The sequence below is a fragment of the Rhinolophus sinicus genome, linkage group LG14 (genome assembly GCF_036562045.2).
Source record: "Rhinolophus sinicus isolate RSC01 linkage group LG14, ASM3656204v1, whole genome shotgun sequence".
Lineage (NCBI taxonomy): Eukaryota > Metazoa > Chordata > Mammalia > Chiroptera > Rhinolophidae > Rhinolophus > Rhinolophus sinicus.
In genome coordinates this window covers 49384752-49399079 of record NC_133763.1, presented here as the reverse complement: position 1 = coordinate 49399079, position 14328 = coordinate 49384752, and the positions used below count along the sequence as shown (strand labels likewise).

General features: G+C 41.7%; 1 protein-coding gene across 27 annotated transcripts in view; it reads right to left on the bottom strand.

Annotated features, from left to right (window-relative positions):
- PDE4DIP (phosphodiesterase 4D interacting protein) overlaps positions 1 to 14328 on the bottom strand; it is a 176731-nt gene that overhangs the window by 85186 nt on the left and 77217 nt on the right. For all 27 annotated transcript variants that reach the window (XR_012491576.1, XM_074318453.1, XM_019714221.2 and 24 more), the window contains 4 exons: positions 10092 to 10168; positions 7263 to 7386; positions 6901 to 7076; positions 3706 to 3823 (listed from right to left, as the gene is read on the bottom strand). Coding sequence is in view for 26 of the 27 variants with exons in the window: in XM_074318453.1 (XP_074174554.1) it covers positions 3706 to 3823; positions 6901 to 7076; positions 7263 to 7386; positions 10092 to 10168 (495 nt within the window). In the remaining variant the exon portion in view is untranslated. The remainder of the gene's footprint in view (positions 1 to 3705; positions 3824 to 6900; positions 7077 to 7262; positions 7387 to 10091; positions 10169 to 14328) is intronic.

Here is a 14328-nt window from a genome sequence, read left to right as displayed (position 1 = left end):
TTAGAGTAGCACTTGGCACATAGAAAATGGTACACAGTATGTGCTCATGTCATTACTACAGAAAAGTTGCTGAATATTCATTGATAAATATTTTTAAATTACACTTGGAATATGTGCTTAAGAAATCCTATAAATTCACATCTAGGTTTTATATTATAATAATCTAAACCATTTGAGTGTGATGACATGTTCTCACGATGTTATAGAAAGTGCTTCAATATTTCTTTTTTTGTCAAGGAGATTAACGTGGGATATAACTGTCATTGGGGCCAATTTGCCCTGAACCATTCAGACTGTGTTATGGTTCTCCTGGGGAGCCATAATACAGAATGGACAACTTTGAGTTCCGTCTCTGCCTATAAAACAGTTTTTCTATGTGCACGGCTAACAGGCCCAGAGGGAGAATTGTAACCATTAATCTCTCTAATAAACAACCACGATATTTATTAATTTTGTCTTTTGTAGGACAAAGATAATTACAATGTGAGTGAAGTTTGTAATATCTGACTCATTGACTGACTGTCTTCATAGCTGCTACTCATTTTAAGAATAGTGTTACTCTCTTTCAGGTTGCTAATACAGATAACGGTAATAGTAGTTACCACGCTTTTGGCAATATGCTAGACACCGCATATATATTATTTCTAATCCTTACAAATAGCTGAACATCAGTTAGTTAGTTTGTTAGTTTGTTTGTTTTTAATTTAACCTATCACTCCTCCTGTCTCTGATCTTTTGTTCCAGGGGCCACAGAAACTTCTTTCATTTCGTTTCAGTTATTTTTTTAAAAAACTGACTAGTTGACCAAGTACCATCAACTTTATACAAAACGGCCTCATCAAGAAACTAAACATCAGATGTTTTTATCCTTATTTTACAGAGGAGGAAACTGTACTCGGAGCGGTTATGTAACTTGCCCAAGGCCATACATGAGAGAAGTGTTGACAGTGGGATTCAAATATTAAAGCCTGAGCTCATTTTTTCATATCACTCTGCTTCCGTAGGTAAAATCCAGGACACTTCATACTAGAATCAGTTATTGAAGGATCAGGATTCTTTCTCTAAACTCTGCACCCTTCCATAAGTCAATCTGAACCACTGGAATATGGCTGAAAGTTCCCAAGTGTTACATAAATCACGTCAATATTTCTTTCTGTCTAGGCCATAGAATATAAGATAGAAGCACAGTGACCAAACCATTTCCTCTCCTTTGGAATCGGAACACACAGTGAGAAGGGAATGAAGTTTCCAAAGGATTGTCTGGATGCTCCTTAGAAGGCTGCATGCTCTGGCCAGGCCCAGTGGGCTGTTTCAGAGATGATAATATAAAATAATTCTATGCATGTTGGCCAGTACTTGGGGCTGAAGTTTTTCTTTTTCATAAGGCACAGACCCAAAGGGAGACATTAGGCAATGAGCTGTGGGAGGGTGTTTGTCCTCCACGTCTGAGAGGACCTACTGTCACAGGTCCCCTGTGGCAGAGCTTTCCAATTTGGGTGTTCCAGCCAGCAGGTCTTGAAATGACCCACCACTGGGCTGAGATGTGAACCCCTTGGCTCTCAGGTGGGGGATGGGTCCAGAGGTGAACATGGGCAATCACCTCCACCCATGACCAGGCTTGTCCCTTACTTTAGAGTACCGAAGACAAATATAATCGTTTCTTATGAAAAGGAAATTTCTAGGAAAAGGTTTGAGAGACATTGTCTTACAGAATCAATAGCTCCACACAACCAGGTTTATAAATGTACAAAGAGTTGGGTGGTAACAATAACAAGAAATCTTTACAGGTACCAGGAAACGTTAAAGATGCATGTCAATTTAGAATAATTTATGTGGCTTGATGCATTTCTTTCCTCTGCCCACACGGTGTTATTATCTTGTGTATGCTATACTTATCCTCGTTCTAGGCATCTCTGTAGAGTAGAATTTAATTTAGTTTTTTTGACACTATAATCTTTCTGTTCTTCATGTCTGTTCTGAAAACTGACATGAAGCCAGTTCCCCTCACTAGCACAGCAAATACTGAATTACACACACCCATTTTGGTGCTTACCAAAGACACTGCTGAAAATAAGCATGTGCATGTAAATCTATCTGTATTTATGTATCTATCAGTACAAAACTAGTAGGGAGAGTGATTTTGTTTCAGAATTTACATCAGTATTATGTCTTTCAAAGTGTTCACCTTGGGGACGCTACACATTTTCCAATGACACTGGACTCACTATAATAGAACGTCAGAATTACAGGAGACCTTGGAGATTATTTGGGCTAATTTTCCCATTTCACACAGATGGAGGCTGAGAAGCGATGTACCCATAGGTATACAGTTAATAAAGAAAGAACCCAGCTAGAAATCCAATTTTCCTCATTCCCAGCCGAGTTCTTTTCTCATTAAAAAACGTTAGAGAATCTTTTCAAGAGTGCTGTCAGAAGTTTTCCATATATTTCAATATGTGACTTGCAAAAAAATCCGAGGAAGTTTATTTTTTACTCGTGTCTATTATGTTATATGCATACTCATCATTTCCTGAGTTTATTAACCAGAGCTTTCCAAACAAAATGGAACCACAATCCAAGAGGTTCGCAAGTATGGCCACGACAGTGATTTCTTCTGCCCTCATTGTGGCCTCAGCACTCAGGTTTCAAGTGAGAAGCTCCGCCCATTTACCACCACACCTTACAAACACTATCATTTGCTATTTGTGCCGGGACACGGGAAAGGTTGGTTCTTATCACTGCTCTTTTTATCCTGATTCTAACCTCTGCATATGTAAGACAATAAATTAAATGCCATATTTTGTTTCATCGTTGGTCTAAGACCTCTAAGAATACCTGGTAATTGTTAATGTTGCTTAGGCACAGATATATTCTAGGGTTCCTTGAAAAAGTATCTTTTTAGTAAATTAGAAGTCAAATGGAGGTGAGAGTTCCCTCTGAAGTAGCTTCCAAAAGAAACAATATAGATCAATGCAATTCTTTTCACCACAGTGAGGGTTCTCTCTTTGGTCCTCTCACATTATACAGTGTGTAGAGTTATAAATCATTCAGTGTGGTAGGCAAAATTCTAATGACCCCCATGATTCCCACTTCCGGAATCCACACCTTTATCTAATCCCCACCCCTTGAGCGTGGGCAGGACCTGTAAGTTGCTTCTAACCAACAGAATATGACAAAGGTGATGGAACATCACTATATTGTTATATGGCAAATGTGAAGGGAAGTTGCAGATGTAATTAAGGTCCCTACTCATTAAGTAAATTAAAAGGAATATCATACTGGTGGGCCAGACTTAATCAGGTGTCTAGAGGTGAGAAAAGCAACAGTCTCTCTCTCTCTCCCTTTCCTTCTCCCTCTCCCCGCCCCCCACACTGCTGGATGTGAAGAGGCAAGCCTCCATAACTTCTTGCAACAACCTGAGGGAGCTTAGAAGTAGATCCTTTAAGTGAGCTCCCCAGATGAGGAAGCACCCCAACTGACACCTTGATTTCAGACTTGTGAGACCCCGAGCAGAGAAACCAGCTAAGCCATTCCTGGACTTTTGACCCATAGAAACTGTGAGATAATAACTGTATGTGGTTTCAAACCACTAAGTATGTAGCAATTTGTTACACAGCAATAGAGAGCTAATACCTTTAGATATAAAAAAGCAGCGCTCGTGAAAGCACGAGGCAAGTGTGTCAGGAAGTACCGCCCAAACCTCACCTGTACGTCCATGCTAGTTGGCTCCTCCAACAGGTGTAGCAGTTGCTGTTTCTCCTGAGAGAGCTGTTCTACAAGCTTCTCCTGGGAAGCCAGACTCTGACTCAGTTCTTCAATTCGTCTGGATCAAAGGAAAAGTAAGAACGGTAATTATGGTCATGATACAATTATTACTTTTATTTTTCAGCCCACTCCAAAGACAGCATGGTCCGGTACAGTTGGTTTTGAGCTTTTTTGGGGTCATTGAACTCTTTGAGACTTTTCTTCAGAAAGCCATCTATGGTGTGCTCCAGTCCCAAAGATTTACACAAATGACCTTTGGCGTTCATTGTCACCGGGTTCATGAACCTCCTGAAGCTGATCCATGGATATACAGGCCATAGGTATGCAATTCTTGGAACAAGGGCCCAGAAGTCGTGCTTTTCTTTCTTTCTTTTTTTTTTTTTGTTGTTGTTGTTATTACCGTTCCACTCAATAAACAATTCTTGGATAACCATTATGTATACTCACTGTACTCCACCAAATCCCGGCAATATAAAGTTGGAAAAAATGCAATCTCTGCTCTGTAGAAACTTAAATTCTTTTTGTGTATGCCAAGAGTTTGGGGAGTTGGGAGGCAAAGCAATATAAAAAACAACAGTAACAGAATGTAACAAGTGTTACCACATCAGAGGTATATACCATGTATCTGGCACACTGGCGAGCTACGGGAAGACAGATTAATAAGTCATTCATTTGACTTGGAGGTGTCTGGGGGAAGTTCAGGAGAAAAGATTTTCAAAACTGGGTTGTTTCTATACTCAGACTGAGGAGCTTAAATGAAGGAATGAAGGCAGGAAGATTCGAGATATATTTGGGGACGAGTCATGGGAAGAAGGAAGAGGGGAAAGCTGGAAGGAAGAGGTAATAGCTGGAGAAGAATCTGGAAATTGACTAGGTTTAAGTTAAAAGACTACGTATTGTGCTGAAGTATAGAAACCACAGGTTCAAAGCAACAGTTGGTCATCTACTACGTGCAAGGCATATCTTGCTGTTTCCATGTTTGTGAGTCTTCAGAACACTGGATACCTGTCCTCGGGAAAGTGCTGGTACGAGATGAAATGTTTCCAACAGTGATGATTAGTCCTTTGTAAGTGTGTAAAATAGTAATAGAACCTTGGGAGGAAAATAATTTGGCAGAAAGGTAAGGGGTACCAGAAAGTCAAGTAGGAACCTCATAAGCAAATTATAAGTTCATTTAGGATATGAGGATCAGCTAAAATTTGGGGATGAAAAAGAACTTTAAAAACTTAGAAACATTATACAAATGCACGCTGTAGTGATCATTCTGATAATTCTCCATGGCGTCTGTGTTGGAACATTTCTATTTTTCTCAAGCCTCAAACCTCATTCATCACTTTGACCCCCTCCAATCTCTACAGATGACGTGTTTTCTTACTTTACAAAGCCATTCGAGGCCATCTGATATGAACTCCCTCAATTTATTTGCTGTGCATATGGGTTTTTGTTTCTGTTTGTTTATTTCATGAGTGTTTATTGGGATACAGAGATGAGACAACGTCTCAGGAAATCTAGCAGGGAAGATCTGAAAGAAAATACAACAGCACACCAGGAATTGTGCACTAATAGATGTTTATATGAAACGAAGAAACGTTAGAGGTTTAATTCTGCTGTCACAAAAGCCTTCACAGAAGTAATGACTGATGCCTTAGTGAGTTTTGAAGGATGAGTAGGAGTTCACCAGAAGGGGGAAAAGTGAGATGTTGCCCACAGAAGGAAGAGCGTGAGCAAATCTGGAAACCTGACGTAGCATTATTGTTTTATATGGAGGCAGTGTGGCTTCAGCGCTTGCTTCCAAGATATGCCTGCAACCGTGTTCCATAACCTTCTAAATGCTCGTTTCTTCATTTATAAAGTATAATAATCCCTATCTCATGTGGTTGTGAGGAGAAGTAAACAAAAATGTACAGTACTCAGCTCAACTGTAGAGTAAGAGCTCAGCAAACCTTAGTCATCATTATTATGACTAGTTTGGCTTCAGTGAAGTACAGAGGGGTCACGGTCGGGGATGAGTCTGGGAGAAATCAGGGGTCAGATCATAAAAGGCTTTGATGGCTACACTAAGGAGAATGGAGCGTATCTCCTGACGGTGGTGGAGAGCTTTGCAAATGGCTCTGCAATGCCAAGATCAGATTTGTGTCTCAAAAAGATCACACTGGTCATTGGGTGTACGTTGCCTATTTTCACCAATTTAGTTAAAAACTACTTACGGCTCTTTATACCATCATAGTATCATGCATCTAAGAGGCTACATTATTGGTTGATTTGATATTGTTGAATTCTCCACTTCAAAATTGCTCTGAATTGTTAGATTTGGATGGAATGGAGAAGGCCAGACCCAGAAGTAAAGGAAACAGGACACTGCTGCAGCAACCCAGACAGTGACGGCCTCAACAACTGCTCAGTTTCTCTTGGGGGAAAGCCAAGTTCCTGCTCATGGAGTACAAAGCAGGCATGATCAGACCCCGATTCTCAGTACAGCTCACCTCTCACTAGTCTTCCCCAGACTCTCTACTCGAGCTGAGTACGACTGTTTGCAGGTCTTGAATTAAGCCCTTCCCTACGTCTCGGTTTCTCCTTCTGTACAGAACATGTCTGGTCCTCACCCACGTCCTACACTTTCTTCTAACTTCCATTCATTCTTCAAAACTCAGCTGAGGTTTCAACTCTTCCAGGAGGCTTTCAATGGCAACTTGCTCTTTTAGTTTGGCACACAGGGCAATCCTACATGTCCCCAGCCCCCCATGTTACTTCTATCAGAGAACTTATTAAAATCGTGTAACATGTTTCTTGATGAGAGCACTGGGTCTCCAGCTCTGTAACCTCTGTGCTTAGCCCAGCGTCTGGTGTGTAGCAGGTGCTCAATAAATGTATATTGAATAAGTGAATCCATGTGTCTTGCTTGGCACTATTTGCGCATTGTTCTCCTTAAGGTTCCTGATGGGCAACAAAAGAGTTCTGTAATGAATGCCACTGAAGACTTGATCCTGAAAAGAAATATTCTGGTTGTGGGAGCCATAAAGTCTTAGAAATAGAGATGGTGCACTGTAAGTCCCTAACAGGGCAGCTGCTATAGGGTCTCATAGCCTCGACAACTGGCAAAAGACAAGGGACAAACAGATCACCAAAGGAACCTACTCATCTCTCTGGGCCAGGGCCGCGGTGTACGGGTCGGGCTTGACTGGCTCTCCTGGTCCGCCCTCCCGGTCCTTGGCCACTTCCTTCAGCTTCTCTGACAGCTCCAGGTTACACTCCTTCTCGGCTTCCACCAGAGCTGCCATGCGCGCGGCTTCATTCTTTGCTAGCCTGGATTCCTGCAAAGAGAATGCAGACAGAGGCTGCCAAGTCTCCACCTAGCTTAGGAGCCCTAACGCACCGGGGCAGCTGAGGAGTTTTGGAAGGAAAGCGGGGAGGGAAAGGTGAAGGGGGGGGAGGGGCAGAGCAGCAGGGAAAGGGGCGAAAGGCCCCTGGGCTGTGGACCTTCGGAAACTCCCACTCACCTCCTGCAGAAGCTGGATCTTATTCTCCAGGAGTTCGTACACATGCTCTGTCTCCTGCTGTCTCTCCGCAAACTGGCGCTGGAGCTCGGCCTCATTATGGCTATTGAGATTCTCCCCATCGGCCCTAAAACCACGGAGTATTAGCTAATCAGAGCCGCTCAAATCATTTAGCAAGTGGACCCACTAAGGGTGATTCAGTAATTCAGGGTCACACTGGTGAGGAGAAACAGGAGGCAGTTTTCCCTCCGCAGTTATTTGTGGAAGGGCGCTTTCCAACCTTTTCAGTTAATCTTTTAGGAACTCTAACTGTTTTTCTTGCTTGTCAATCAGAATATACTTGACTCCCTAGATGCTTCTATTGCTGTAGCTTCAAGGGGAGAATCTTCCATTGGGAAGGCGGGTAGTCATCAAATGGTTCAGAACTCAGCATCACATGCCCTTGGACCCTTCCACTCTGACTGCCCTCCCAGAGTGCTTTGCTACTTCCCTGCCTTCCTTGAGATTTGAATTTAAAGTGTTCCTTCCCTTTAGGCTGCTGGGACAGAGTGTCCACTTGCACAGCCACAGAAATGCTCTCCTCCTTGACAGTCAGTAACCCTGAACCTGGGCTACCTGTCCAGAGTTCCCTCCACTTTTCCCCTGGTCCCATGCAGACAGCAGACACTTCATCTATGGAAGCTCAGGGTTCTGGCCCAGCTTTGTTTCTCTGATGTCCATAGGAATGCACGTCCAGGCGCTAGCATGAAGCGGGTAAGGTATCACCAGCTTATTTTTAGCTAACAACAGCTGCCCTTGGATGTCTGAGGATTAGAAATTTTGAGGCCAGTATCAGGTGCTGAAAGATCTTAATTCCGGTTTGGTTTTATTCCTGTTCTAAGCCATTTGTTGAGAACCAGGGGCCATCTTCTTGTTCTCAGGGCGGAGAACAATACTGAACCTTCATAGGCTCTGATACATCAAAGCTGCTCTATCCAAGCTCGTGGTGCTTTCATATTTGGCCCAGGAGGTTGTGTCCACATGGCGCTGCTCTAAAGATTACAGGATTCCTTGGTTAATAGTAGATACCACTCAGCACCGTCCCAGAGGCTGTATTTACCTTGAGCTCCCATAGCATTATACAGCCTTTTGGGGGTAGAAGGGTCTTGGTTGTACAAGGGACACAAGTCCAGAGAATAACCCAACACCCCTAAAAAGGCAGACCTCAGGAATCATCAGCTTTTACCTTGACTCCATATTCCTAGATAAGCGCAGTAGACAAAAGCTAACTATAATATCTTGAGAATGGAAGTCATACATTTTCTAAGTACCTCAGTCAGCTAGGAATTCCTGATTTAATAGACTACAGCTGTTGTAAAGTCAGAAGCGCCTTGAACTTGATGCCAGAAGATGTGGGCTCTGCCACTCATTTTAGAAGACGCTAACCCTCTGTACCTTAGTTTTCTCATTTCTAAAAATAGAATAATGCCACCTCATTAAAAGTGTAAGTGACATAAAAATTTTAAAAAGCATTGCACAAATCTCAAAATCAATTTCTCTATGGTCATTGTAAGTTTCCCTAAAATCTAATTAGTTCACTTAATGCCTTAGTAAGTATTTAATAACACCAGCATGTTGTGTATAATTGAGTCTGGTTTTGAATATTCTGCTCTTGCTGGGCTGCTATCCTAAATATCAAGAAATACTCTAGTGATAGAAAGAATGCCAGATCCGACTGAATGTATACTGATCCCAGGATATAATCTGAAAATTATTTTAATAATTTTAATAATGCTCCCCATTAAAAACTAAGTTTTTTCATTACGAAAATGGTAAATTATAAAAGTAACCATTTTAACAATACAAAAGCATAGAAAGAAAACAATAAAGTCTTCTCCCCATCACCAATTCTAATCTCACTACCTTGATATAAGTACTGTTAAAGAGTTTGGTATGTAACACTCCAGTTTTTTTGTTTTTTGTATGTACAATCAAGGAAACACACATAAACACAGAGAGGACTGTTTGTCTTTACCCAAAGGGGCTAATACTATAAATATTAGTCAGCCTTTTATCCCCTTACTTAGTGTATCAGGGACTTCCCGCAAGGATAATACTATAGAGTTAATTCATTCTTTTTAATGATTGCATAATATTCCACAGTACAGTTATATCCAAATGCCTTCAACCACTGCCCTATTGGTGGGTAGCGATTCTAGTGTTTTGTCATTACAAAGAATGATTACAAGTAATCCTCCTTACGCATTTATCCTTTCATACTTGTGTTTTAGTTATGAAGAATAGATTCATTCTAGGGATTATTTACTCAAAGGAAATGCCTATTTTTCACTTTGACAGGTAGTGCCATGTACCAAAAATGTTGCCACAATTCACACTTTCTCCAGCAGTGTGTGAGAGTGCCCATCTTCCCCAAAATCTATGCCCGCCCTGGATGTTATTAGTAGATTATTGAGTATGAAGTTCATAATCTTAAGTCTGGTGAATTTACCAATCTACGGCAAGGTCTGTCCGACTTACCATGTTTCCCCCAAATAAGACTGGGTCTTATATTAAGTTTTGCGCCAAAGGACACATTAGGGTTTATGTTCAGGGGATGTCATCCTGAAAAACATGCTAGGGCTTATTTTCTGGTTAGGTCTTATTTTCAGGGAAATACGGTAGTAACAGAGAGCCTAAGGTGAAGAAAGCACATGACTGTAGTCTCTGGATTGGACGCAGCATCCGAAGGCCAGAGTTCAGGAGAAGGAATTTGGCTCCAAATCTATCGCTCTCAGAACAGTGAACCAGACTCTGGAAGGGACTGGAACTCAACTAGTGCAAAGCCCAACTCACCAAGTTTGATCCAGATGCTGTTTCTTGCCCTGGAGTTCTCGTTTCAGGCTCTCGACTTCAACCTTCAGCTCGATGTTCTGAAAAGCACACAGGCATTGGTCATCAGTAACGGACACAGACCCTCTGTCCTGGAACCAGGTTCCTACTTGGGTCTTGCCTTGGTCCACAAGTTGTCATCTCATCTCAACCCTTTTCATGGCCCTTGACATAAATGTGGGTTTAGATGTATCAGTAACCCGGCCGACGATGAATGAACTGTACGGCTTCAGGATGTCCCTGGAGTTACTTACCCATCATTCTCCACGGCCCAAGCCTGCTTGTTCTCCAAAGCCAGAAGGCAGAGCATGTGTTAAAAGAATTTTTTTCTTACCAATATAGGTCTGTTCCTGAAAACCAAACTGCTGTATATAGAAGTGTATTTTAAACATCCCCGGGGATTTAATTCTTTAAAGAAATTATGTTGTGAACATTTTTGAAAACAATACATGGCCCTTATCATTCAATTGGACCTTCATAAATTGGGTTTCCTTAAGGTGAGAGGGGATTCTGATGGTAAATCCATGAAGAGAACAATTCGTTTTTATTGAGGTAAATCAGCAACAAGTCGGATTTTGACAAAAAGACAAAGGAGATAAAAACCTTCCAAGTGAAGTCAAGTATGGACACAGATTTGGCAAGATGTGGTGCATGACGCGTTCGGGGCAGGTTAAGGGGCCTGGTGATTGATGACGAGTGGGAAATCAGTACAGAAAAGAGTTTACACCTAGTCTGTGAAATTCATGCTAAGACAACTGAGTAATAGTCACTAGAGAACAAGAACTCACCAGGGAGCTGTAGGCAAAATATTGCCATGATCAGGTCTGTATGGAGGAAGAAATTTATGGAAGACGTGAAGATGGATAAGCCAGGAGGCGACTGACCAGAATAGGGACGGGGACTGTCTGAGGCCAAAGAGGTAGAGGGAGAAAGACTCAAGAGACCTTTCAGAGGTGGAATCCATAGGGCTTGGTGATGTGTGAGAGATTCACATCAGACCAGAGGGAGGAGCAAAGCTGAGGCTGAGATTTCTAGCATGTGGGTGTTAACGCATGCTAATAACTAAACGAGGGGACAGAAAAAGAAGATCCTCCCCTACCTACCAGGTTGGTAGGGGGCCCACGGGGGAGTCTATGTATATTAGTACATGCATTTACTTTATTCAGGCTTAGCTCTAAGTGCACAGAGACGAGTGAGTCCCTTCCCCGATGAACGTAATATGGCAGATTTTATTAATACTGTGTTACGGACTTCATCACACCAGCCTCAGTTTTCTCACTGGTATAGTGTTGATTTCTTTTTTAATGAAGATAATAATGTCTATCGCACAGGGGACTTTGTGCGGATTAAGTGAGATAACGTACACCTAGAAAACCTAGAAGGCTGCCGTGCACACAGCTGCTCGCCAACCTTCGTTCCCTCCCCTTTCATTCCTAGGCCAGTTGAGGACCTCAGCCCCACCAAGAAAAAGATTTAAATCTAAAGGGAGGAAAAATGGAGGATGTGATTATGTAGGCTCTATCTTTTCTAAAACCTAGATAAGTAAATGAAGTTTGATGAATACCTGAATTAATTTGGTGAAAGTTCACAGATTTGAAGATCTTAGCATTTATCTGTTCCAGGCCCCTCATTCTAAAGACAAGGAAATTGAACCCCAGATGGGTTCCTCTAAGATCAAAGCAATAACCGAATCCAGCCTTCCACTCCAGAGTTTCAGCCAGAGACCAGCTCAGGAAACACTGCCAATTTTTGCCTGATTTAGCAGAACGTGACAAATTATAGAATTGGGAAACATGCTACATTAAGCATACTCTTGAAAGAATATCTGGAGGAAGGAGTATAGCGGTCAAAAGCATAGATTCTGAAGGTGAGAAGAGGGCTTGGCAAGTCACCTGCCCTCTCTAAAAGTCTCAACTTCTTCTTCTATCAAGTGGGCTGGTCATAATGGCACCCATCATATAAGGCTGTTGAGAAGACTAAATAAAATAATGCACCAAAAGCACATTGTGTGGTGACTAGCGTGCAGTAAGGATTCAAAAAACTGGTAACTATGATTATCTATGAAAACGACAACAACTTACCCTCTCTGACTACTACAGGTGAAGTTCCCAGCCATAATCACATATGGAACTAATGTTATGTCATAGAAAGGAAAGAAAAATATTACACCAAAGGTGGGCTCTACCGGGACCCTGCACACAAATATACACCCAGTCTGAACATTCTTCAGCTTTTAGCTTTATCCTTCTGAGCTAAGTAGAAAGAAGAAACGAAAAGGAGGAAAAGAAAAGAAAAAAGAGGAAAGATAAGAAAACAGAATGGCTTTACCATGATGTCTAGTCAATCAAACAGACAATAAAGTTCATGAGTCTCGCACAAAATTCCTAAAATAGCTTCATCTCCACAAGATTAGATCCGAAATCTTATAATCCGTTATTCCAGTGGATCAAACTAATTTCACAGGTGCGACAACATCTTACCACATGGAAATGCAAGTATATATCAGTTTAAGGGTTAAAATCTAACCCTTCTGTAACCTCCTTTGGCAGAAAAACAATTGCCTAGTTAAACTGGGTTGAATCGACTTTCTCTATGTTGGTAGCTTGTTTTGGAAATATCACTTGACCAGACAGAGCCTTTAATGGCAATCCATGTTTAAACACAGGATTCTCCTGAACTGATTTCCAACCTTGGTATTTATTGCAAAGTTCAACACAGAATTGGATTAAAAGAAATGACAACATCGATGAACCTTGAAAACATGACGTGAAGTGAAAGAGATCAGTCACAAAGGGCCACACAGTGTATGATTCCATTTATATGAAATGCCCAGAATAGGTAAATCCACAGAGAAATAAAGTACACTGGTGGTTGACTAAGGGCTGAAGGGGGATAGGGAACCAGGGGGGATGGTTAGTAAGTTTCTTTTGGAGTGACGGAAATGTTCTAAAATTGTGCTGATATTTGCACAACTCTGAATATACTAAAAACGTTGACATGTACATTGAATCATATACTTTAAATGGGTGAGTTGTAATGGTATGTACATTTTATCTCAAGGAAATGGTTACAAAATGGTTTCCCAAAGCCCTAGAAAGTTACAATAATTAAAATTCAATGATAACGCAAGGTTCTCTAACAGAGATTAGCACTAGCTATTAAAGAATCTCTTTGCAATCCTGCCCCTTCTCTTCAGCCCCCGTGGTTACCACCGTATTGGATACTCCTTCCCTCTCATTGGGATCAGGGTAAATAGTCTCATCAGTGGTCTCCCCAACTTCAGCCTCTCCACCATTTGGCTCTGATTAGTTTACTCCCTTTATTCAAAAAGCTTTTAATGGCTTTTACCTGCACAGCAATTACGTTTTACACAACTGAGCCTGACAATAGAGTCTATTCAAAATTTGACCTCAACCCTCCTATCCAGCTTTAGCTCTATCCCGTCATGCTCCATCAGCCTCACCGGATCTCCCACACACGTCCTGGGCTTTCTCAGAGCCATGTCACTCCTCGCCCTTCACCTTCATCATTACATGCCATGTCCCTTATGAAGCCTTATTGTATCTCCCCGCCGTGAAAAGCGATTTCTTATGCCTCTGGTTTTTCATAATACCATTTTTTCTTGTAGTTCGTATTGATACACCATATAATAGCGCTTTGTTTCTACACATGTCTTGCTTACACTTTTAAGTTACAGACTCCCTAGGGACAGAGAAAATGGTGGAACCAGCCAGGTGCTCTGGTCGTCAGCTTTTGCCTTTCAACTCTGCGATGCTGGGTCACGTGTTTCGGGACAGGCAGACCCAGAATGCCTTTCTGCCACTCTCTAGCTGGGTGACCTTCATTGTGTCAGTCACTAACCCTCCTAGAACCTAATTCCTCATCTATAAAGCGGGGTTAAGAAAAGTACCTTGAGGGTTGTAGTGAGGGATTAGTGAAATAACCTAAGTGCTCAGTACAGTGTCTGATTCAACTAACTAGCTGCTGTGACCCACCTGAGGCCCTTACAGGACTTGGCACCTAAATGAAGGAAACACATTGAAGGAGAAAACCAACCAAGACACAAGTAGAAATGGAATGACAATATGTTCATTGAGTGAGAACGAAGGGAACAGGATAATACTGTGTGATTGTGCAACACACTTTGTATCTGAAGTCTTTAAAAGACTTCCTCTGTTTTGAACTGAGAATATTCTCTGGA